This window comes from Artemia franciscana, chromosome 10 (assembly GCF_032884065.1).
Source record: "Artemia franciscana chromosome 10, ASM3288406v1, whole genome shotgun sequence".
NCBI classification, from domain to species: Eukaryota; Metazoa; Arthropoda; class Branchiopoda; order Anostraca; family Artemiidae; genus Artemia; species Artemia franciscana.
This window is the reverse complement of record NC_088872.1, coordinates 47,539,215-47,564,925: the sequence shown is the minus strand read 5'-3', so window position 1 is coordinate 47,564,925 and position 25,711 is coordinate 47,539,215. Positions and strand designations below refer to the sequence as shown.

Genomic DNA, 25,711 nt, shown 5'->3' with positions numbered 1-25,711 from the left:
GATTGCTGAAACGCAATGGCCGTTTAATTAGAATAATAAGCTTTGTTTTAAAATTCTATAAAAAAAACTTTAGCGTATAGGGTGAGATCTTGAGGAGGAAGCAAAACCCCTTTGATATACGTAAATTTCTGTTCGTTTTAAGGTTTCATGTTCTTCCTTAGTTTAAGTTAGATTTTCTTTTTTTTTTTTAATTACTTACAGATAACTTTTGTTAATGGGAAACATACGGAACAAGTTTTTACTTTTCTTTAAAAAAACTTGTTGTTTCTTTAAAAAAACATGTATGTTTGCCATTAGTTGCCCCACTCTTTACGCTATTTTTTTTTTAGGATTTTAAGACAAAGCTTATTGCTCTAATTAAACAATCATTATGTTTCAGGAATCGTTCTTAAAGAATTAGGACAAAAAATCAAAACTTTAGGGTAAAGATTTGTGGAAGGGGAAACTCCTTCCATATACGTAATAATTTCTGTTCGTTTTAAGTTTTGATGTTGCTTCTTTCTTTCAATTGAAAAAACTTTCGTTTTTATGGCACTTGGTATTAACCAAGTGACATATAGCAATCGCAAATTCCGTCGGTCTGTCGGTCCCGGTTTTGCCACTTTAGGCACTTCCAGGTAAGCTAGGACGATGAAATTTGGCAGGCGTATCAGGAACCGGACCAGAATAAATTAAAAATAGTCATTTTCCCGATTTGACCGTCTGGGGGAGAGTGGGGGGCCGGTTAATTCGGAAAAAAACAGAAAAAATGAAGTATTTTTAACTTACGAACGGTTGATCAAATCTTAATGAAATTTGATATTTGGAAGGATATCGTGTCTCAGTGGTCTTATTTTAAATCCCGACCGGATCTGGTGACATTCGAGGGGGGAGTTGAGAGGGGGAAACCTAAAATCTTGGAAAACACTTAGAGTGGAGGGATAGGGATGAAACTTGGTGGGAAAAATAAGCACAAGTCCTAGATACATGATTGACATAACTGGAACGGATCTGCTCTCTTTGGGGTAGTTGGGGGGGGGGGGTTAATTTTGAAAAATTAAAAAGATTAGGTATTTTTAACTTACGAGCGGGTGATTGGATCTCAATGAAATTTGATATTTAGAAGGATATCGTGTCTCAAAGCTCTTATTTTAAATCCCGACCGGATCTGGTGACATTTGGGGGAGTTTGGGGGGAACCTAAAATCGTGGAAAACGCTTAGACTGGAGGGATCGGGATGAAACTTGGCGGGAAAAATAAACAGAAATCTTAGATACGTGATTGACATAATTGGAACGGATCCAATCTATTGGGGGGGGGGTATTTCTGAAAAATTAGAAAAAATGACGTATTTTTAACTTACGAAGGAGTGATCGGATCTTCATGAAACTTCATATTTAGATGGACCTCGTAACTCAGATCTCTTTTTTTAAATCTCAACCGGATCCAGTGTCATTGGGGGGCAGTTGGAGGGGACCGGAAATTTTAGAAAATACTAAAAGCGGAGAGATCAGGATGAAACTGGATAGGAAGAATAAAAACAAGTCTAAGATACGTGACTGACATAACCAGACCAGATCCGCTCTCTTTGGTGGAGTTGGGGGGGGATAATTCGGAAAAATGAGGCATTTGTAGCTTACGAACGGGTGACCAGATCTTAATGAAATCTGACATTTAGAAGAATCTTGTGCTTTAAAGCTCTTATTTTAAAATCCGACCAGATCCTGAGACATTGGGGGGAGTTGGAGGAGGAAACCGGAATTTTTAGAAAACGTGAAAATTGGGGTATTTTTATCTTACGAATAGGTGGTCGGATCTTAATGAAACTTGATATATAGAAGGAGCTTATGTCTCAGGTGCTCCATTGTCGACTTGAATCGGATCCAGGGACATAGGGGGTTGGAGGAGGGAAACAGAAATCTTGGAAAACACTTATAGTGGAGAGATCGGGGTGAAAATTGATGGGAAGAATAAGCACAAATTCTAGATACGTGATTGACATAATTGGAACGGATCCGTTTTCTTTGGAGGAGCTGGGGGATGTTAATTTGGAAGTATTAGAAAAATTGAGGTATTTTTAACTTCAGAACGGATGACCGGATCTTGATGAAATTTGATATTTACAAGTGATTCATGTCTCAGAGCTCTTATTTCAAATCCTGACCAGATCTGTTGACATTGGGGGGGAGTTGGAGGGAGAAGTCGGAAATCTTGGAAAACGCTTAGAGTGGAGGAATCGGGATGAAGCTTGGTGAATAAAATAGTCAAATGTCGTAGATACGTGATTGCCGTAACCTTACTGGATTCACTCTCTTTGAGGGAGTTGGGGGGAGGTGATCAGTGCTTTGACAAGTTTGGTTCTTCTGGACGTGCTAAGACAATGACAATTGGTAGGTGTGTCAGGGAGCAGCACAAATTGACTTGATAAAGTCGTTTCCCCAGATTCGACCATCTGGGGGGCTAAAGAGAGAGGAAAAAATGAGGTATTTATAACTTACGAGTGGGTGATCGGATCTTGAATGAATGAATTTTGATATTTAGAAGGACATCGTGACTCAAAGCTCTTATTTTAAATCCCGACCGGCATTAAGCCTCTGATTTTTCTTTTAAATCAATCTATTGGTTCTTAGAATTTTGTTAGAGCTCATACCATATGAGCTCTTGGCTCTTAGCTCTTCTTGCCTCGTCACAAGTGCCATATGAGCTCTTAGCTCTTGTTTTATTTTAATTTCTGATCGTTTTTAAATAATACCGGGAAATCAGGCTCTCTCTCCATGAAAAATTCTTGTACTTTTGTATTATACGCACCTCACTCAAGTTTACGATTTGTAAAATTTGAGAACAAGCGGGATTCTTCGTAAGTTTCTCCGTTGCTTCAGAAACAAATCTAGGCTATATATTTGTATATTAGGGAGAGGGGGTAAAGTATCGTGGGTCTGCATTCAAAACGTGTTAGGCACAATTACTCTGCATATTGTGAAGTAAGAATTGTTTTCTGACTTCAAACTGTCTAATACTTTACTCCCCATCCCTATCTGCAAATATATAACTTAAATTATATTTTTCCCATCAATCCTGTCACTTGTCTTTGTCTTGTTTCGCGCTAAGCTGAAAGAAACTAACAAAGAAACTGGTTTGCTCTCGGGTTTTAGACAGCGTAAAATTGAGTGAGTGGCGTATAATACACACGTACCAGAATTTCTTCCTCCTACCGAAAATAAAAACAAAACATAAATATAATTAATTTATCAAATTTGGAAAGCCTTATTTTCTGGGGGGGGGGTTATCGGGGGAAATTATTTGCCACGGAGGGGGTATTTTCGGGGGGGTATTCTCAGCAAGGGTGTATTCCACGAGGGAGGGGTATTTTACGCGGGGGAGGGATATCCTGTTTTTTCAGCGGGGGAGGTATTTTTTGGGGAAGGGTTACGCCGGGGGGGGGGGGGTAGGATAAACGCCTAGAATGGGATATTTAGCCAATTATGGATTGTGCTGCTCCTCTTCGCATTTAGGTTAAACCTGAGTAAACTATTAAAAAGAACAGAAATTAAATAAAAAAACACATTTTTTTAGAGAATTTATTTCGTATATTAGGGCCCATGGCTACCACATCTTCAAATCCTGGCTGTTTACGTTAAAGCTTGACTTTTGTGTTCTAATTCTTTTCGGAACGAGTGCGCAAACACAATGGCCCTTTGAATTGGAACGAAAATTAATTTTGAAGCACTTTGGAATTTTAGTGTAAAGAGCGTGTGGGTGCAGAGGGTGCAATCCACCTTGTATACGGAACAATTTCTGCTCGTTTTAAGTTCCGGTATCGGACCTTACTTTCTGTAAAACAAAAAAAGGAAAAACTTTTTATATTCAATTTCAGATAAGAATCAAATTTCACATCAGAACATGGATTTCATGTCACCCAAGACAAAGGCAAGCCTTCATTTATCACATATTTAGAATCAGTGGTGAAAATTTGTTTTGCGCTGGGAAAAATGTTTATAAAGTCAAGGCGAGATTTTTTTCTAACCTCGCTTAATCAAGTTCTTGAAAGTCTTCAAGAAGTTATTTTAGACTTATTCAGGTTTAAGCATGGCCGTATCCTGGATTTTGTTGTGGGGTTGGCTGCCTATTGGCTGCCAATAGTTACCAATGTAACTATTGGTATCAAACTTCTATTTCTTAGAGTATCGGTTACTATTGAGCCGGGTCGCTCCTTAATACAGTTCGTTACCACGAACTGTTTGAAAAGAGTCTTCTCTCTCTGCTGCTGAGGTGTCCTCATTAGTGGACGCCTAGTTAGCATAGAGGCGAAATATCCGCGTTGTTTTAGTTTTTCATCTTTTCTCTCTACTGGCCGCAGTCTCGTTTGATGTCTTTTCATTGAGTTTTATCTCTCTTTGTTGTTTATTGTCATGGCTGTCCAGTTCGGCTTAAGAACTTCCATTTTATTTTGTAAAATTCTTTTTCGTGTTTTTTTTTTTCATTTGATAACACAAATATACCCTGGGACAGTCAAATTATACCCCTGGTCGTGTATATTACGTAATATACCATTACTATGACTTTTGTGTATTCGTGAAGTTATTTTGTGTCTTTGTGTATATGTCAGATCAAATGTTTCTCGTTTAGGTACTTGTGTATTATTCAGAACACACTCAATAAGTGAAGTTAGGTTCTTTCGTGAAACAAACTACGGTGCAGGTACATTTAAGGTACTTGTGTATTATTCAGAACACACTCAATAAGGCTAGAAACTGGCATGTCAATTGCATCTCCCTTCTACAAAGTGGACAAGGACATGATAGAGAAATTACAGAGGAGAGCAACAAAGATAGTAGATGGGTCCCAACATCTTCCTTACCCAATGAGACTGCAAACTCTGAACTTATGCAGTATGACTTACCGAAGAAAAAGGGGTGACATGATTAACACTTACAAATTGATTCACAACAATCCAGTTCATGGTCTATTCTTCATCGATTCATCACAGCGGACAAGGGGTCATTCTAAGAAGCTCATAAAGGTCAACGCTCAGAGAAGGGAACGCCATGACTTCCTAACCAACCGGGTAGTAGACCAGTTGAACTCCTTGAGAGATCATTGTATCCAGTAAGACCGTCAAAGAATTCAAAGTCTCACTTGACCAGGAGTGGAGCAATAAGGAATGAAGGCTGGAATGGGACACCTTGGAGTCCCAGACCAGAACATAAACCCTAGTCAATAAAACCAACTCAATATTCAAAACAATCCTGAATCGATCCACATGGCAATTTTTGAAGAATTGCTGAGCAATGCTACAGGATGGAAAATCCTTCAATTGCTTCAAGTTGCAATTTAAGGTAAGGTAATAAGTGAAGTTAGGTTCTTTCGTGAAACAAATTTTGATAAAGCTAATGAAATAAAACAAAATATGATGAAAATATAATACTTTATTATATATTTTATTTGACCATTGACGCACTGTTTTGTTGTGGGCAACAACCCCTTTTCCTGGAAAAACATAATTGCCTCTTTTTCAGTATTTGGCAAATCCCAAATCTTCATTTCAAAATCCTTGTTCAGACACTATCTTTTATCACTATGCACTATCTTCTATCCCCCCTTATATGCAAATATATAGCCCAAACTTTTGATAAAGCTAATGAAATAAACAAAATATGATGAAAATATAATACTTTATTATATACTTTATGTGTCCATTGACGCACTGTTTTGTTGTGGGCAACAACCCCTTATCCTGGAAAAATATAATTGCCTCTTTTTCAGTATTTGGCAAATCCCAAATCTTCATTTCAAAATCCTTGTTCAGACACTATCTTTTATCACTATGCACTATCTTCTATCCCCCCTTATGTGCAAATATATAGCCCAAACTTTTGATAAAGCTAATGAAATAAATAAAATATGATGAAAATATAATACTTTATTATATACTTTATGTGTCCATTGACGCACTGTTTTGTTGTGGGCAACAACCCCTTATCCTGGAAAAATATAATTGCCTCTTTTTCAGTATTTGGCAAAAAATTCCAAATCTTCATTTCAAAATCCTTGTTCAGACATTATCTTCTATCACTATGCGTAGCAAACTAAATTGAGTTTTGTATTTGTGGGTATGAAACCGGATTTTCTCATAAAATGTACCTGCATCGTAGTTTGTTTCACGAAAGAACCTAACTTCACTTATTGAGTGTGTTCTGAATAATACACAAGTACCCTCGTTTATTTTGGTTTCTTTTTTTGTTCATAAAGTATATTAAACTAAAAAAAGAATTTCTCAGGATATACGCAAGATTATAAGCATTCGAATTGGTTTCTGGAATAATACACTCGATAGTTTGTTTAATCGAAATATAAATTACCACCAGCCCTATTGTGAAGTTAAATAAAAAAAAAGCAAGTTTTTTTAACTGAAAGTAAGGAGCTACATTAAAACTTAAAACGCACAGAAATTACTTCGTATATGAAAGAGGCTGCTTCCTCATCAACGCCCCGTTCTTTACGCTAAAGATTGACTCTTTCTCTCAATTCTTCTTTTTAAAACAGTAAACAACTTTAGCGTAAAGAGCGGGGCGTTGATGAGGAAGCAGCCTCTTTCATATACGAAGTAATTTCTGTGCGTTTTAAGTTTTAATGTAGCTCCTTACTTTCAGTTAAAAAAACTTGTTTTTTTTTTTATTTAATTTCTGAACGTTTTTGAATCAATGCATGTTTTGATTTTGGCTCTCCGCAGAGGAATAATCAAAACGAAATTTGCATATTATTTTTTTTTGGCTAAATGGCTTTCTCATAATTTTGATTGAATGATTTTGAGAAAAAAAGAGCGGGAGACGAAGCCTAGTTACCCTCCGATTTTTTGGTTAAATAAAAAGGCAACTAGAACTTTTAATTTTTTACGAATCTTTTTATTGGTAAAAGATTTACGTAACTTATAAATTAGCTTACGTAAAGAACTTTTGTATTCTCATGTTTTTATTACATATATGAGGGGATTCGCCCCTTCGTCAGTACCTCGCTCTTTACACTAAAGCTTAAATTTTATCCCAATTTATTAAGAATGACCCCTGAATCACAAAAGCCGTAGAATAAATAGTTGAAATTACTAAAAATACTTTAGCGTAAAGAGTGAGGTATTAGAAGGAGATGATCCCCTCATATGGGTAATAATTTCTGTTTGTTTTAAGTTTTGTTGCTGTTCCTTACATCCAGCTTAAAAACCTTTTTCACATTTATTTTTTAATTATTTTTTTTTTAAATAATGCTAGTAAATCCTGCTCTCCCTTCATAGAAATTAACTTCTCCCATGACAAATCCATCTCGATGGAAAGTTCCCCCAGCATATCCCCCTCTTCTCAACCTTTCCCCCCAACCAAAAAAATCCTCCTGAAAACGCCTGTATACTTTCCAATAACCATTACTATATGTAAGCACAGGTCAAAGTTTGTAACTTGTTGCCCCTCCCACGGGGACTTTGGGGGAGTAAGTCGTCCCCAAAGACATAGTTATAAGGTTTTTCGACTAGGCTGAATAAAATGGCTATCTCAGAATTTTGATCCGTTGACTTTGGGAAAATAATTAGCGTGGGAGGGGGCCTAGGTGCCCTCCAATTTTTTTGGTCACTTAAAAAGGGCACTAGAACTTTTCATTTCCGTTAGAATGAGCCCTCTTGCAACATTCTAGGACAACTGGGTCGATACGATCACCCCTGGGAAAAAAAAACAAAAAAAAACAAAAAAACAAAAAAACAAATAAACACGCATCCGTGATCTGCCTTCTGGCAAAAAATGCAAAATTCCACATTTTTGTAGATAGGAGCTCGAAACTTCTACAGTAGGGTTCTCTGATACGCTGAATCTGATGGTGTGATTTTCGTTAAGATTCTATGACTTTTAGGGGGTGTTTCCCCCTATTTTCCAAAATAACGCAAATTTTCTCAGGCTCGTAACTTTTGATGGGTAAGACTAAACTTGATGAAACTTATATATTTAAAACCAGCATTAAAATTCGATTCTTATGATGTAGCTATTGGTATCAAAATTCCATTTTTTAGAGTTTTGGTTACTATTGAGCCGGGTCGCTCCTTACTACAGTTCGTTACCACGAACTGTTTGATTAAATAGAATAAAAATAAAATGAGTTTTTTATAGTCGAAGTGAAGAGCAACGTTATTACTTAAATCTGAAAAAGCCTATTTCTTGGAAAACAAGACAATACTATTAAATGTAAATATAATTCTTTAGCTATAATACGCTTTTATTTCTGCTTTTCAGATTTCCGAATCGAAAAGGACTGAAAAGAAACCTATGATTTGCAACCAAAAAGCAGTGCTTTTCTTGAGTAGTTAATATTTGTTTTGTTTAATTTTTTCCGTTCACAATAATATATGAAAGAAAGTAAGACATCAACTCTGTAAAATAACTTTACTTTTTAGACTACTTTCGAAACGAGAGCCTTCACAAATGAAAGCTATCAATTAATTTGCTTTTATAGACTATCTACAAAACGAGAGTCCCTAAAAAATGAAAGGCATCAAATTCATTTGCTTTTCTAGACTATCTACAAAACGAGAGGCCCTAAAAAATGAAAGGCATCAAATTCGTTTGCTTTTCTAGACTATCTACAAAACGAGAGTCCCTAAAAAATGAAAGGCATCAAATTCGTTTGCTTTTCTAGACTATCTACAAAACGAGAGTCCCTAAAAAATGAAAGGCATCAAATTCATTTGCTTTTCTAGACTATCTACAAAACGAGAGTCCCTAAAAAATGAAAGGCATCAAATTCGTTTGCTTTTCTAGACTATCTACAAAACGAGAGGCCCTAAAAAATGAAAGGCATCAAATTCGTTTGCTTATCTAGACTATCTACAAAACGAGAGTCCCTAAAAAATGAAAGGCATCAAATTCGTTTGCTTTTCTAGACTGTCTATAAAACGAGAGTCCCTAAAAAATGAAAGGCATCAAATTCGTTTGCTTTTCTAGACTATCTACAAAACGAGAGTCCCTAAAAAATGAAAAGCATCAAATTCGTTTGCTTTTTTAGACTATCTACAAAACGAGAGTCCCTAAAAAATGAAAGGCATCAAATTCATTTGCTTTTCTAGACTATCTACAAAACGAGAGTCCCTAAAAAACGAAAGGCATCAAATTCATTTGCTTTTCTAGACTATCTATAAAACGAGAATCCCTAAAAAATGAAAGGCATCAAATTCGTTTGCTTTTCTAGACTATTTACAAAACGATAGGTCCTAAAAAAGGAAAGGCATCCAATTCATTTCTTTTCTAGACTATCTACAAAACGAGAGTCCCTAAAAAATGAAAGACATCAAATTCATTTGCTTTTCTAGACTATCTACAAAACGAGAGTCCCTAAAAAATGAAAGGCATCAAATTCGTTTGCTTTTCTAGACTGTCTATAAAACGAGAGTCCCTAAAAAATGAAAGGCATCAAATTCGTTTGCTTTTCTAGACTATCTACAAAACGAGAGTCCCTAAAAAATGAAAGGCATCAAATTCGTTTGCTTTTCTAGACTATCTACAAAACGAGAGTCCCTAAAAAATGAAAGGCATCAAATTCATTTGCTTTTCTAGACTATCTACAAAACGAGAGTCCCTAAAAAATGAAAGGCATCAAATTCATTTGCTTTTCTAGACTATCTACAAAACGAGAGTCCCTAAAAAACGAAAGGCATCAAATTCATTTGCTTTTCTAGACTATCTATAAAACGAGAATCCCTAAAAAATGAAAGGCATCAAATTCGTTTGCTTTTCTAGACTATTTACAAAACGATAGGCCCTAAAAAAGGAAAGGCATCCAATTCATTTCTTTTCTAGACTATCTACAAAACGAGAGTCCCTAAAAAATGAAAGACATCAAATTCGTTTGCTTTTCTAGACTATCTACAAAACGAGAGTCCCTAAAAAATGAAAGGCATCAAATTCATTTGCTTTTCTAGACTATCTACAAAACGAGAGGCCCTAAAAAATGAAAGGCATCAAATTCATTTGCTTTTCTAGACTATCTACAAAACGAGAGTCCCTAAAAAATGAAAGGCATCAAATTCATTTGCTTTTCTAGACTATCTACAAAACGAGAGTCCCTAAAAAATGAAAGGCATCAAATTCGTTTGCTTTTCTAGACTGTCTATAAAACGAGAGTCCCTAAAAAATGAAAGGCATCAAATTCGTTTGCTTTTCTAGACTATCTACAAAACGAGAGGCCCTAAAAAATGAAAGGCATCAAATTCGTTTGCTTTTCTAGACTATCTACAAAACGAGAGTCCCTAAAAAATGAAAGGCATCAAATTCATTTGCTTTTCTAGACTATCTACAAAACGAGAGGCCCTAAAAAATGAAAGGCATCAAATTCATTTGCTTTTCTAGACTATCTACAAAACGAGAGTCCCTAAAAAACGAAAGGCATCAAATTCATTTGCTTTTCTAGACTATCTATAAAACGAGAATCCCTAAAAAATGAAAGGCATCAAATTCGTTTGCTTTTCTAGACTATTTACAAAACGATAGGCCCTAAAAAAGGAAAGGCATCCAATTCATTTGCTTTTCTAGACTATCTACAAAACGAGAGGCCCTAAAAAAGGAAAGGCATCAAATTCATTTGCTTTTCTAGACTATCTACAAAACGATAGGCCCTAAAAAAGGAAAGGCATCCAATTCATTTGCTTTTCTAGACTATCTACAAAACGATAGGCCCTAAAAAAGGAAAGGCATCAAATTCGTTTGCTTTTCTAGACTATCTACAAAACGAGAGGCCCTAAAAAATGAAAGGCATCAAATTCATTTGCTTTTCTAGACTATCTACAAAACGAGAGTCCCTAAAAAATGAAAGGCATCAAATTCATTTGCTTTTCTAGACTATCTACAAAACGAGAGTCCCTAAAAAACGAAAGGCATCAAATTCATTTGCTTTTCTAGACTATCTATAAAACGAGAATCCCTAAAAAATGAAAGGCATCAAATTCGTTTGCTTTTCTAGACTGTCTATAAAACGAGAGTCCCTAAAAAATGAAAGGCATCAAATTCGTTTGCTTTTCTAGACTATCTACAAAACGAGAGTCCCTAAAAAATGAAAAGCATCAAATTCGTTTGTTTTTCTAGACTATCTACAAAACGAGAGTCCCTAAAAAATGAAAGGCATCAAATTCATTTGCTTTTCTAGACTATCTACAAAACGAGAGTCCCTAAAAAACGAAAGGCATCAAATTCATTTGCTTTTCTAGACTATCTACAAAACGAGAGTCCCTAAAAAACGAAAGGCATCAAATTCATTTGCTTTTCTAGACTATCTATAAAACGAGAATCCCTAAAAAATGAAAGGCATCAAATTCGTTTGCTTTTCTAGACTATTTACAAAACGATAGGCCCTAAAAAAGGAAAGGCATCCAATTCATTTCTTTTCTAGACTATCTACAAAACGAGAGTCCCTAAAAAATGAAAGGCATCAAATTCGTTTGCTTTTCTAGACTATCTACAAAACGAGAGTCCCTAAAAAATGAAAGGCATCAAATTCATTTGCTTTTCTAGACTATCTACAAAACGAGAGTCCCTAAAAAATGAAAGGCATCAAATTCATTTGCTTTTCTAGACTATCTACAAAACGAGAGTCCCTAAAAAACGAAAGGCATCAAATTCATTTGCTTTTCTAGACTATCTATAAAACGAGAATCCCTAAAAAATGAAAGGCATCAAATTCGTTTGCTTTTCTAGACTATTTACAAAACGATAAGCCCTAAAAAAGGAAAGGCATCCAATTCATTTCTTTTCTAGACTATCTACAAAACGAGAGGCCCTAAAAAATGAAAGGCATCAAATTCGTTTGCTTTTCTAGACTATCTACAAAACGATAGGCCCTAAAAAAGGAAAGGCATCCAATTCATTTGCTTTTCTAGACTATCTACAAAACGAGAGTCCCTAAAAAATGAAAGACATCAAATTCATTTGCTTTTCTAGACTATCTACAAAACGAGAGTCCCTAAAAAATGAAAGGCATCAAATTCATTTGCTTTTCTAGACTATCTACAAAACGAGAGGCCTTCAAAAATGAAAGCTGAGCTTCTCCAACACACTGACTTTGCAGCTCTTCTTAATGAGTTGCAAACAAAATTCGGCTCAAATGATCTACGCTTATCTCAAAGAAGCCCTGGTCAAGAATTTGTTATTGGTCATCCAAAGCTAGAGAAACTTCGTGAAGTTGTTTTAGAGCATTTTACAAAGATGAAGGCAAAAAATGAACCTACAAGGGTAATGATTTTTGCACAGGTAAGGTGCTTCCAGTCCTCCTAAATAAATCACTAGCATTCAAGTAACCGTCTGAAGTTATTGTATGTACATGGCGTTCGTTGTATCCAAAATATCGTTGCTCAGAGTCTATTGTTCTAAACTATAGGGAGGAAGAGACACAGAGAGGAGAGGAGGGTCCTGAGACCCTCCTTTAGAGATACAGGAGAGAATATCTAAACACTGAGAGGAGGGTCCTCCTCACTTTGAGCTGAGGGATCCAACCCTAAAATGCTTTTGAACCCCCAAATCTTATGTTCCTAGTATTTCCGAAGACCACATTGCCTTTCGATGAACATAAATACTAGTTCAAGTAGATATAAATCCTTTATTAGACAGTAAAAAACCATAAAAAAAAATTAGATGTTTTGATAACATATACAGCAACCGTCATCAGCAGATATACTGATCGAATATTAGCCGATATACCGTCACAGCAGATATACTGTATATGTGAACGGAAAATATCCAGTATTTTTTTTTACCTGTTTTCTCTGTCTAATAAAAGTATTTATACCTATTTCAACTGTTATTTACGGCTATTTTCCCGTAAAAATCTTTGGTCTTTAACCTATTGTCATCTTTGGGTTAGATCGGGATTGGAGTTGAACTGCAAATTTTGTTATTGCTTGACGAAACTAGTACTTAAACAGTTTCTGGGATTTCTCCTTTTTAGTGTCGTCACTATTAAAAGTACTTTATCCCCTTTCGAAGATTGCACAAATTCATTAAATACGTACTATGGCGTGGGCATTATTAATATTAATGATTTGGTCAGTACTAGGGCCCGACCAACACGGATTTTCGGGTCCGATATGGATATATCAGTAGCGTACCGATACGATGCCGATATAATGTGCCGATAAATTCTGCTTCGAAAAAAAAACTTACCTTAATTTCAACTCCCCCCCCCTCATTCTCTGCCCATATTCAAACTCACTTCTTTCTCCCTGGTCTATTACACACCAAAGAACAGCCTCAATAATTCACCTTGGATTCCAAAATATAGGCCATTTACAAGAACTGCTTCATTTTCTTCACCTTTTCTGATCAGCAGCTTCTGAAATGGCAGATATTTGTGGAAGTGGCTAATAAGAAAAAATAATGATCAGAGAAGCCAGTTTAGTTGGATAAACACAAATACGTGAAAATCTGATTGAAAGAAGCGTAAAATAATTTTTGAAATTGATTATTCAAGACCCAAATTTCAATAGCCAAACTTTGCATTCATATGATATGGTCTCTTAATAACGAATTCATGCTAGGCAGACTGGACACAGGGCAGCTAGAGTTTTAATTTTGAAGGAGGGATTTAAAGAATGGGTCGAAAAAATCAAAAAGCGGATACATACGCTATATTTTCAAGGTAAATTTTCTAAAGTGTTGACACAAGGCGGCGACACCTTGGAAATCTCCTCCTTAAAAGATCCCCTCTCTCTTTTAGCCACATCCTTGACTGGATATTATGGTTTTAACCGATTGAATCTTGGATCTTTCACCCACGAAAGTAAACATTCATAAAAAAAATGTATAATTTATTGTATTCTCTTTAGTTGTTTTAGTGGAGGATGAACTTCCTTGAAGTCACCATGCGTTTAGAACATTTCTACACCGGGAGTGTATTGAAAAGCATTGACAATAAATATACTTTGACTTTATTTGACTAGCCTGTGCTGCTTTCTCCACCATTTTAAGACTAAGCTGGTGGTTCCGCCCCCTAGGACTGGACAAGCAAAATTTACCTGAGTAATTTACCTGATAAATTTTTAACGGAGAAAATCCTTATCGCCCCTCATTTTAATGTAATATGAAATACTTACTTTCCGTAGACAAACCTTAGAATTTTTTCTCTTTAGCAAAAAAGTGCCTATTCTTCTTGCCTTGACAACGGATAGCATTTTCACAACCATAATCGACTAAACCAACCCTCATTTTAATGTAAGAAGAAATTCTTTATTCATCCCCATAAGCTAGAAAAACTTTAAATTCCACTTTTTAGCCAAAACATTCTTATTTCCCCTTCTCCAAAAACTGTATTCTCTAACCCAAGCCATTTTCTTGCAAAAGAACATTCATCATTTTGAACTTTATTTTATATCCAGCCCCATGCGCGAGACAATCCTTGGAAGTTTCACTTTATAGCAGAAAGTATCCACTTTCCTTTTTTTTTTAATTTCGCAATTTGTAGTAATCTGAAGTAAAACTATATTAAGAATTCTTTTTCGTATCTGTTCCTTCTTTTTCTTCTTCTGCAGACGTGGGCTTTTCAGTCGAGACTACCCAGCCCTTTTCCTTTTGATTCAATCTGTGATGGACAGGGTTACTGATTTGGTTGCTTCTTATTTATCTAGAATCTGCTCAGATTTCTTTCAGTAGATCTTTTGATTCTAGTAGTTAAAATATAAGAGGATAAATGCTGATTTCTGAACTCTGTGTGCAAATGTTGTGAGACAGACTCTTGTTTGGTAGTGAAATTTTGTGGTGGTTCAAGCACTTTAAGAGTTTACATTGCAGAATATTCTGTGCAGAAGTCAGTAATTTGGAAAAATGAGGTATTTTTAACTTATGAAAGGGTAACCAGATCTTAATGAAATTTGATATTTAGAAGGATCTTGTGCTTTTAAGCTCTAATTTTAAATTCCGACCAGATCCTGTTACATTGGGGGGAGTTCGATGAATTTTGACTTAGAACACGTAACTTTTTTATGCAAAATTGTGTACTTTAAAGCTGAAAAACGAAATTTTTATGTAAAAAAATCGAGCTGTGGTAATCCACCCCCCAGTAAAAGAATAGAAAACTTCCCCTAGTAGACGGTGTTGATTTTGAGATAAAAAGTCTCTTCGTACTTAATCTCAACTTTGTTCACCTTTTTCTTATTTTTTAAATTTAGTGTTTTTCGCTGTAGTATAGTTTCTGCTTACAGAGAGGAGCTGCCCCCCCTCCCGTCACCTTTTGCGTTATATTTATTCAAAGCATTTCTCCGAATGAATTGAGGTCAGGCAGCCACAGACACACTTCTTATTTAAATTTTGTTGCCGTGATCGTGGTTGCAGTGGTAGTTGCCACCTTGATAAGGACGATATTAATGTAGAGTAGGTGTTTTGCCTCAACAAATGATCTTGAAATAGATCAGGGTGAAGCAGAACCATTGCTCATAGTAATCAAAATTACAAACGTAAGAAAAATTAAGAAAATAAAGTCAAGTAAGAAAAATTGTAATGAGAAGCTGGTTCAGGAAAAGGAAATATTATTTCGATATTTCTTAATAGTACTAATTTGATGTGCTGTTTTGACTGGTCGCTTGGCATTTCAAGTTCATAATCCGTGAAAGCATTTATAAACGTAATGGTGACAGTTTTCACTGTTATAAATAGTAGAGTTGAGAGAAAGAGTCAAACTTTAGCGCAAAGAGCAAGGCGTTGAAGAGGGAGCAGCCCCTTTCATGTGCGGGATAATTTCTTTTCGTTTTAAGTTTTAATGTCGCTCCTTAGTTTCAGTTAAAAAAACTTGTTTTTTTTTATTTAATAACTACTATAGGTCGAACAGCATTGGATCCACTAAAAAAATTAAATAAAAACAGAAATAGTTTTGAAGACATCAAAGACATGCTAGAAGATCATAACAGACTTGCACAAAAAATTGCTCATTGTGAACAAATACGAAGATTTGGTATTCTGCTGGTTAGAAAGAGCAGGACGCACATAATTTCAGAATAGTGATTTTAAGATTGACAGAGAAGTTGAAACTAGGTAAAGAAATGACCAGAAGTCTGATGATACAGTTTTTAACTATAAAGAAAATGGCAAGAAATCAATCCTTCAAATTAAGGTTCAGCCAAATCCATAATTTAACAACAGGAAAGGGACCTATGAGCAAATATGGTCTTCGAAATCGGCCCTTGGAGCTCCCAAATCTGTAATTTAACAACAGGGAAGGGCCCTATGAGCAAATATGGTCTTCAAAATCGGCCCTTGGAGCTCCCTAACCCATAATTTAACAACAAGAAAGGGACCTATGAGCAAATATGGTCTTCGAAATCAGCCCTTGGAGCTCTCAAATCTGTAATTTAACAACAGGGAAGGGCCCTCTGAGCAAATATGGTCTCCGAAATCGGCCCTTGGAGCTCCCAAACCCATAATTTAACAACAAGAAAGGGACCTATGAGCAAATATGGTCTTCGAAATCGGCCCTTGGAGCTCCCAAGTCCATAATTTAACAACAAGGAAGGCCCTATGAGCAAATATGGTCTTCGAAATCGGCCCTTGAAGCTCCCAAATCCGTAATGTGACAACAGGAAAGGGCCCTCTGAGCAAATATGGTTTTCGAAATCGGCCCTTGGAGCTCCCAAATCTGTAATTTAACAACAGGGAAGGGCCCTATGAGCAAATATGGTCTTCAAAATCGGCCCTTGGAGCTCCCTAACCCATAATTTAACAACAAGAAAGGGACCTATGAGCAAATATGGTCTTCGAAATCGGCCCTTGGAGCTCCCAAATCTGTAATTTAACAACAGGGAAGGGCCCTCTGAGCAAATATGGTCTTCGAAATCGGCCCTTGGAGCTCCCAAACCCATAATTTAACAACAAGAAAGGGACCTATGAGCAAATATGGTCTTCGAAATCGGCCCTTGAAGCTCCCAAATCCGTAATGTAACAACAGGAAAGGGCCCTCTGAGCAAATATGGTCTTCGAAATCGGCCCTTGGAGCTCCCAAATCCGTAATATAACAACAGGGAAGGGCCCTCTGAGCAAATATGGTCTTCGAAATCGGCCCTTGGAGCTCCCAAATCTGTAATTTAACAACAGGGAAGGGCCCTCTGAGCAAATATGGTCTTCGAAATCGGCCCTTGGAGCTCCCAAACCCATAATTTAACAACAAGAAAGGGACCTATGAGCAAATATGGTCTTCGAAATCGGCCCTTGGAGCTCCCAAGTCCATAATTTAACAACAAGGAAGGCCCTATGAGCAAATATGGTCTTCAAAATCGGCCCTTGAAGCTCCCAAATCCGTAATGTAACAACAGGGAAGGGCCCTCTGAGCAAATATGGTCTTCGAAATCGGCCCTTGGAGCTCCCAAACCCATAATTTAACAACAAGAAAAGGACCTATGAGCAAATATGGTCTTTGAATTTGGCCCTTTGAGCTCCCAAATCTGTAATTTAGCAACAGGGAAGGGCCCTATGAGCAAATATGGTCTTCAAAATCGGCCCTTGGAGCTCCCTAACCCATAATTTAACAACAAGAAAGGGACCTATGAGCAAATATGGTCTTCGAAATCGGCCCTTGGAGCTCCCAAATCTGTAATTTAACAACAGGGAAGGGCCCTATGAGCAAACATGGTCTTCGAAATCGGCCCTTGGAGCTCCCAAACCCATAATTTAACAACAAGAAAGGGACCTATGAGCAAATATGGTCTTCGAAATCGGCCCTTGGAGCTCCCAGATCTGTAATTTAACAACAGGGAAGGGCCCTCTGAGCAAATATGGTCTTTGAAATCGGCCTTTGGAGCTCCCAAATCTGTAATTTAACAACAGGGAAGGACCCTATGAGCAAATATGGTCTTCAAAATCGGCCCTTGGAGCCTTGGAGCTCCCAAATCCGTAATGTAACAACAGGGAAGGGCCCTCTGAGCAAATATGGTCTTCGAAATCTGCCCTTGGAGCCTTGAAGCTCCCAAATTCATAGTTTAACAACAGGAAAGGGAACTATGAGCAAACCCTTGGAGCCTTGGAGCTCCCAAATCCATAATTTAACAACAGGAAAGGTACCTATGACCAAAAATGGTCTTCAAAATCGGTCCTTGGTGCTCTTTATGGTAAAAAAAAAGAAGCACGCTATGGTTGTCATAATCAAAGAGGTTTGGTGCATGAACATTTGAAATAATATAGCCTTGCTATCGAACTGTTCGTCATTAGTTCTGTATCTTGATTTCATTTTTGAAACTCTACCTATAAGGGTGAGATTTTGACGGAAATTTTGAAAAATACCTTATCAGTTGCATTAATATGACATCATGCCCGATAAATTGTCATCTTTTGTACGAAGATGCAGTTTTTCGTCAAAAAACGGATTTTGCTTTTAACATTGTGTTTTGTTCATTGAAAAGGCAGGTTGATGTAGCACTTCTGTTTAAAACGATCCCTTAAAAAGCTGTTTATGATGTAAGGGTGTATCAGCAATATCTAATCAGCTGAGGTTATCAAGTTGGAACAATCAGGGTATGTTGAAGAATAATCGGAGGACAAACAGCATCCCTTACCCTTTTTAGATGCCCTCCTAAGCACTGGCCGAAATTTTGAAATGGCAATTTAGTACAAAATAGTCAAAAGGTCAAGTAACTATACCTCTGGGGATGCCACACTACCACACAGTGGGGTATGAATTGGAAATTATGTAATTTACCCATATTTTACATGCAGGATTTATCATTATTTTATTTTTTTTATACTTTTTACCAAGGCAATTCGTATGGAAGGAGATCTCTTGGAAACTTTGAAAGGGGCTTATTTGATTGGGAATTGAATGTTCTAATGCCCTTTTTAAGAGTCAAAAGGGATTGGAAGGCAAATAGGTAAAGTTTGCCTTTAGGTAAAGTTCGTAATTCGTTAGGAAAGGCTGCTCAAACATAAGGGCCTGTGAATTTGAGTGAGAAGAATTCTCAAAGAACTTTAAAATTTTTAGCTTAAAGAGCAAGGGTTAAGGAAGGGATATTCCCCTCATAGACGAAATAATTGATTTTTTTTTCAGGTTTTTATGTTACTCCTTACTTTTAGCTGAAAAAAGTTTTTCTGTTTAAATTAATTGGTTATATAAACTCATTCAGACGAGTATTTAAACTCATTTCTAGGTATTTCCTCGGGAATTCAGCTACGAATCCCTGATGTGATTGGCCGTATCCAGGATTTTTACTTTGAGGGGTTTTTACAAAGTTTTTTTTGGTGGGGGTGGGTACAAAAAACGCCTTAAATATTTGTTTATATTCATTTTTGTTACGTTTTTTACGAGTCGGAAAAATATTTCGGAGGAGTTCAAACCTACTAACCCTACCCCCTCCCTGGATACGGCCTTGGTGATGATGTTTACTTGGGTGGGTAGTTTGCACACTTTTTCATGGCCTTTGATATCGTTGAAGAAGAAGCAACACTTTTTACAAACCTTATTCTTTTTAGTTCGGGTAATCGTTTTCTTTTCTTTGAAATTTATAGATGTACTCTTAATGACAAGGATTTATATTTGGTTATCTGAATGTTCAACTTATCGATTTTATTTTAGTATCGTGATAGTGTCACAGAGATTACGAAGATGTTGCAGCAGCATCGGCCTCTGATTCGAGCCATGTCCTTTGTTGGCCAATCCTCAGCTTCTAAAAGATCAAAAGGATTTACTCAGAAAGAACAAATGGAGGCGAGTTTTGTTTTATTCCTACCTTGTCACTATGATTATTTATTGGAAAAATTAATGATGATTAATCTCCGAAATTTTCATTATTATTCTTGAACATTATCAAATATTTAACGAAAGTCAATCAATCATTTTATTTGTGCTAGAACACTAATCTGTAACTTACTGTAACTGTAAGGAGCGATGCCGCTCAATAGTAACCCAATCTCTAAGAAACAGAATTTTGATAAGGATCGATTCATCAAACGAATCGAATTTTCATGCTTATTTAATTCATCAAATAATTTAAAATTCATCAAATAATTAATGCATATGTAAAATTCATCAAATTTAATGTTACCTATCAAAAGTTACCAGCATGAGAAAATTTGTCCAGTTTTTGATAAAGGGGGAAACACCTTTCCCTAAAAGATCAAGTCATCTTAAAGAAAATGACACCGTCAGATTCGGTATACCTGAGAACTCTACTGTTGAGGTTTCAAGCTCCTATGTGTAAAAATTTGGAATTTTGCATTTTGTGCCAGAAGAAAGGTTACGGATGCCTGTTTATTTATTTTCTTTTTGTTTCGTTTTTTGTTGTCCTCAGGGGTGATCGTATCGAACAAGTGATCGTAGAAGATTGGGAGAGGGCTCATTTGATTTGTAATCAAAAGCTCTAGTGCCCTTTTTAAGTGACCAAAAATATTGGAGGGTAGCTAGCCTCCTCTTACCCTAATTTTTTCCTCGGAGAAGTCAGATCAAAATATTGAGATAGCCATCTTTTCAGCATAGTTGAAAAATCTATTAACTATGTCTTTGAGGATGACTTGACCCCCACAGTCCCCGGGGGAAGGGTTGCAAGGTATGAACTTCATCTATCGTTTGCATACAGTATTAGCTATTGGAGAGTATGCCCACGTTTTTCAGGGGGGTATTTTCTGGTGAAGGAGAGGAAAAGTTACATGGCAGGATCTTTCTATGGAAGAATTTTTCATGAGGAAGGAAACTTTCCATGGAGGGAGAGCTGAATTTCCTAGTATTATTTAAAAAACGATCAGAAATTAAATAAAAGGCAAGTTTTTTTCTACTGAAAGTAAGAAGCAACTTTAAAACTTAAAACGGACATACAATATCACATATATGCGGGGGGTCGCCCTCTCCTGAATACCTCGCTCTTTAGGCTAAAGTTTTTTTTTGGTTCTAGTTATTTAAAAATGATTCCTGAATCACAATGGCCGTTTAATTAGAATGATAAATTCTTTTAAAAGTGTTAAAAAAAACTATAATGTAAAGAGAGAGATATTGAGGAGACAGTGATCCCCCTCATGTGCTCAAGAAATTCTGTCCGTTTTAAGTTTTAATGTTGCTCCTTATTTTCTGTTGAAAAAGGGTAGGATTTGTTATTTTCTACTTGGGGTAGGGTTCAATTCCTATCCAAATTGAAGTTTAAAATGGATTGGGATTGGAGGGTTCTAGTACACTTGTTAAGAGTCAGAAGTGACTGGAGGGTAGCCATCCCTTCCTCTGCCTTTATTTTTAAACCAGGCCTCGTATCCTCCAACGAAATCTCATCAAACTTTGAGATAGCCAATTTGGTCAAAATAGTCAAAGGGTCCAATAAATAGGCCTTCAAAAATAACATGACCCTGACAGGATCGGATACAGGGGCTATAAACGGACAGTTGTTCAAACGTGTGTTTCATGGAAAAGGGGGGCTTGTGCATTATCTCAGCAACGGCTAAGCTCTGATCTTTTTTCTATTGAGATGGTTTGTTGTTTAATAACACATGGGAAGTAAATGACTGTTTGTTAATCATACACTAGTGTATTAGCTCTGTAAAGAATACATTTTAATTTGAGGAAAAATTCAATTTTTCCCATTTCTCTAACTTTAAACGTGACACCCAATTATTGATACCAGCAGTTCAAAAGACAGAAAAATCTTACTTCGAACCAATCTCTAGTAGAGGGTTTTGCCCTTATCCACGTTTTCTTAACGTGAAGCGATCCTTTTATTTAGTTGTTTAATTGTTTTGTTTATGAGGTGTCCGTAAACTTTACGTATTTTTATTTGATCTTTATTCAGTGTTGTTTAAGACTTAGTGATGCTAGGTTGACTCTTTTAGAGCTGTTGGTAGATCTATTTTGCTTAGTAAATTTTATATTACATATATCAGAAATACAGTAAACTTTTGTTCTTTTGTAGGTTGTCAGAAGATTTAGAGACGGTGGCTATAACACTTTAATTTCGACATGTGTTGGAGAAGAAGGTCTTGATATCGGTGAAGTGGATCTAATTATTTGTTATGACTCCGGAAAGTCTCCTATTCGTCTTGTACAGAGAATGGGCCGAACGGGCCGTAAACGCGAGGGGCGAATTGTTGTCCTTGTCACAGAAGGTAAAGAAGAGCAGTCATACAATCAGAGTTTATATAAACAGAAGAGTATGACTGGAATTCTAGGAAGTGACAAACTAGCTTCAAAGCTTGTCAAGAAAACGCCGAGAATGGTGCCTAAAGGTAATACCTGAATTAACTGTATTCAAAACCGGTCTTAGTGAAGCTCATATATTGAATATGTATATAATACTTGTCATTGGTTCACATAACTGAGCAGTAAGGCCACAGGCTCAGGCCACAAAGGCCGATTGCCTCCAGACCTTTCCAAAAAATACCTAAACCGAAAAAAAGAAGAGCCTTCAATGCTAATGTCAAGGTTTCTGCCATTGTTTTTTCCTATTCCGAGAACCCTGTCAGTCATCAGTAACAAGCAGTATTGAAACCTTAAAACTGCTACTAGCAAGATAACTTCTTTCATCTGCTTTGATCTGCTTACTAAGGGACCTTTTCTTGCACCATGGTTGGTTCTTCGTATGTCTAGAAGGATTGAGCCCGCATGTATGATTGTTGTAGATGTTACTGACTTCGGTGTATCCAATGGCTCCGGCATATTTCACAAATTAACCTAAAGGGCGATGACTGAAATTAGCAGAAGACCACAATAAGGTTGTCACCACTATCCCATTAAACACCTGTTTTATTTTGTTTTATTTTTTAACTAAAAAACTGAATCCGCGATTTTCAATATTCAATGTTTCACGTCTAATTTTCAGTATATATATATATATATATATATATATATATATATATATATATATATATATATATATATATATATATATATATATATATATATATATATATATATATATATATATATATTTATATATATATATATATATATATATATATATATTGCAATGAAAAGTTGGTAGCACCATTTTATCAGAATGATATGCCTCGCTGCCACCACTGTTATGTATCGACTGCTGCTGGTGCCACAATTATATCTGGGGCCTACGCTCTGATGGTTTTGTTAGCTATGGCAATGTGAACAAACGGGCCAAACTCTTGACCATGGGTGCCACCACTAATATATTTAGCTATCTCTGTGGAGGGTAACGGACCCCCCTGTCGATATACTAATGACGCTATTTTCTCACCAACTCTTTTGCTACGGTTATAGAAATAACTCACTTTTATTCTTTCGACGTTTTCAACAAAACATTTATCTATAACTCTGAAACTAATCTCTCTGCAATGACTCTAAATATGGACTAAACAAAAATCACCCATTGTGCACCATGAACTTATTGTAGGGGGTGGACCTTAGATCGGCCCTGGCCAATCTGCTAAATTAAAGTTCAAATCACTGGCTTCTTTTGAATAATGTTATCTTTCAATGGCTGAGATCAGCCCAACATAAATAGATTTTTAACCAAATGTTTTACTTATTGCAAAACAAGTAGCTTAGCAACAATACTTCAACTTATCTTTGAAATTATATTATAAGTAAACCTAAGCAAATGCTATTACGGAAACTAAAACAAGTCATTTATCTGAAAAAGAAAAGAAACAGGGGAGGAATCCCAACACCTCCCCCCGTAGGATAAATGACCACCCACGTGCTGTGCTGGTTCATCCTTACAAACATAAACTCTGAAATTCAACTTTACAGCATCGATTTGCATTCTTTCTCCCACCAGCGTCTGTGCTACTACTTACACAGCCTGGCTCTGGATCTGTCGCCATCTAAACGTCTCTACTGATTACCACCATGATTTAGATCGTATGGGTATCCAAATGAGGTTTTGATAATTAAAGTTCACGAGGTTAGCAGACAATTATCGTGCTTAATATTTGGTGTTTTTCATACTCTACTAAAATTTCTCAAACTTGTGAGGAAAAGCACATACGACGAATTTACCCTCAATTTCCTCTGGTTCAATTAGTGATTCATTTTAGTATATTATTTACTGTACTTGATGGCGTCTCGTACTCGCTACAGATGTTTTGAAGTTTACTATTTTCTGAAAATTTTCCTGAAAAATCAATTTAGTGAGAGTTATTTTCAATATTATGTGGTTTAGCCGCGGCTGCATCCCATTTTTCCGGATTATCAACTTTTCGAACTGAAGTTTCAAGGATTTTGTTTTAGACAAGGTGGGTTAGCCTCCAATTTGGTTTTACGGGTCGGTCCACCTTCCCCCTTGTCAACGAAGTTGCATATTTTTTGGTCTTAGCATTTAATGTCTGATAAACGTCTGATAATCTCTTACTCATTAACATTCCCTTACGGGCTTTGCAAGCTTTAGAAAGGGTTTCCATACGAGCATGATGATGTATTTCACTGGCTTGACTATCTTTTTTAGTTTTACCCATACGAGCCTGATGACCTTTTTTATTTTGATCTATCTCTTTCTGTATTTTTTCGTATAATCTTGGTGCGTTCTCTGAAAGGCCTCCATATTAGCCTTTCTTTCTCTTTCTCTATTTTTTTTACGGGCCTCTCTTGCCCTTTTTTTGCCTCCCTACTTTTTTCCTTTTCTTGCATAAGCTTTTCGAAGGTAGATTTCAGTTTATTACGGTTTGACTGGGAGTTACTACCCCTAAAGCTAGATGCTCTTCGTGAGTCAAGGATTCGGACATTCTCTTGTTGAATTTGCATTTTCTCTCTTTAAAAATTAAATCTAACCGCTGAAATAACCGGAATATTCAAACTTAATTAGAGAAAAACAACTTAATTCGCAGCAAACAAATTTTCACGAGTGAAATATATTATTTCCTAAAAGTTATTTCCTTAAAGTGAAATAACAGGGGGTCGGATGAGAAAGTAAAGCGAACATACGTGCGAATATTCCACTAATAGATTAGCTTGACTAAAACTCAAACAGGGAAACTATCTTGCAAAACAAATCAGGCATCCACACTGGATATTAGTACTTTAAATATAATCTCCACCTAGGCCGATTATTTAATAGGACAGGTGCCTCTCTCCTTCCGTATCAAATGTACGCACTAAACTGACAAATTTTCCTAATTTGCCGTCTTCAATAATCTTATAACCTTGGCCACTATATCCAAGTCTGCCAATTCACTCAAATGGTAACCCAATTTTCACTTTCTTTTATCCTTTCTTTCACCCTGTAATACTTTCTAATACGGAGAGATTCCCCCACTGTAAATTCCAGACTCAGTGTTCTGTTAATTCTACTTTATTCTCAAAATCTTACAATCTACATGAAAATACTTTTTCGACTGTCAAACTTCCGATCTCTCGTGAAAACTTATGACTAAATTTGTCGGTTTTTATGCAAGCTAATTAGTTGCGTCGTATAATCGCAAAATTTTATTTTATTCTTACTAGGCAACGCCCATTCAGATCTTCGTAATATTTTTAGTTGATTCCGGCTTCTCCCGTAATTTTTTATATCTAATCACAATAGGTTATATGTAGGCTAAAATAAATCGTCTTTTCGGAGAACACGGATTCTGTTACTACCAGTGTACTGATGGGTCCTTTAGTTGCTGCCATCAATTATTGTAATAGAAAGTCACTGGTACCACTTTATTGGAGTGGTATGCCTCGCGGCCACCACTATAGTAATGTATCGACCACCACTGGCGCCACAATTATATCTGGATCCCACACTGGCGGTTTCGTTTGCTATGATAACGTGAACGAACGGTTAAATGGGACAAACTCTCGGCCACGGGTGCCACCA

The 25,711-nt window shown here is 36.4% G+C and overlaps 2 protein-coding genes and 1 long non-coding RNA gene across 6 annotated transcripts in view; 2 read left to right on the top strand and 1 right to left on the bottom strand.

Moving 5' to 3' along the window:
• Positions 1-25,711, top strand: part of LOC136032287 (PHD finger protein 14-like) — a 352,444-nt gene that overhangs the window by 17,489 nt on the left and 309,244 nt on the right. The gene's annotated exons all lie outside the window — the stretch shown is intronic.
• The window catches only part of LOC136032285 (uncharacterized), a 192,898-nt gene that overhangs the window by 62,419 nt on the left and 104,768 nt on the right, over positions 1-25,711 (top strand). For all 4 annotated transcript variants that reach the window (XM_065712555.1, XM_065712553.1, XM_065712552.1 and 1 more), the window contains exons 10-12: positions 12,001-12,248; positions 19,540-19,671; positions 21,854-22,166. In XM_065712555.1, the coding sequence (XP_065568627.1) occupies positions 12,001-12,248; positions 19,540-19,671; positions 21,854-22,166 (693 nt within the window). The remainder of the gene's footprint in view (positions 1-12,000; positions 12,249-19,539; positions 19,672-21,853; positions 22,167-25,711) is intronic.
• Positions 22,201-25,438, bottom strand: LOC136032289 (uncharacterized). Its single transcript, XR_010618700.1, has 2 exons — positions 24,835-25,438; positions 22,201-22,611 (listed from the first exon to the last, which is right to left on the bottom strand). It is a non-coding gene; the product is annotated as an uncharacterized LOC136032289 (long non-coding RNA).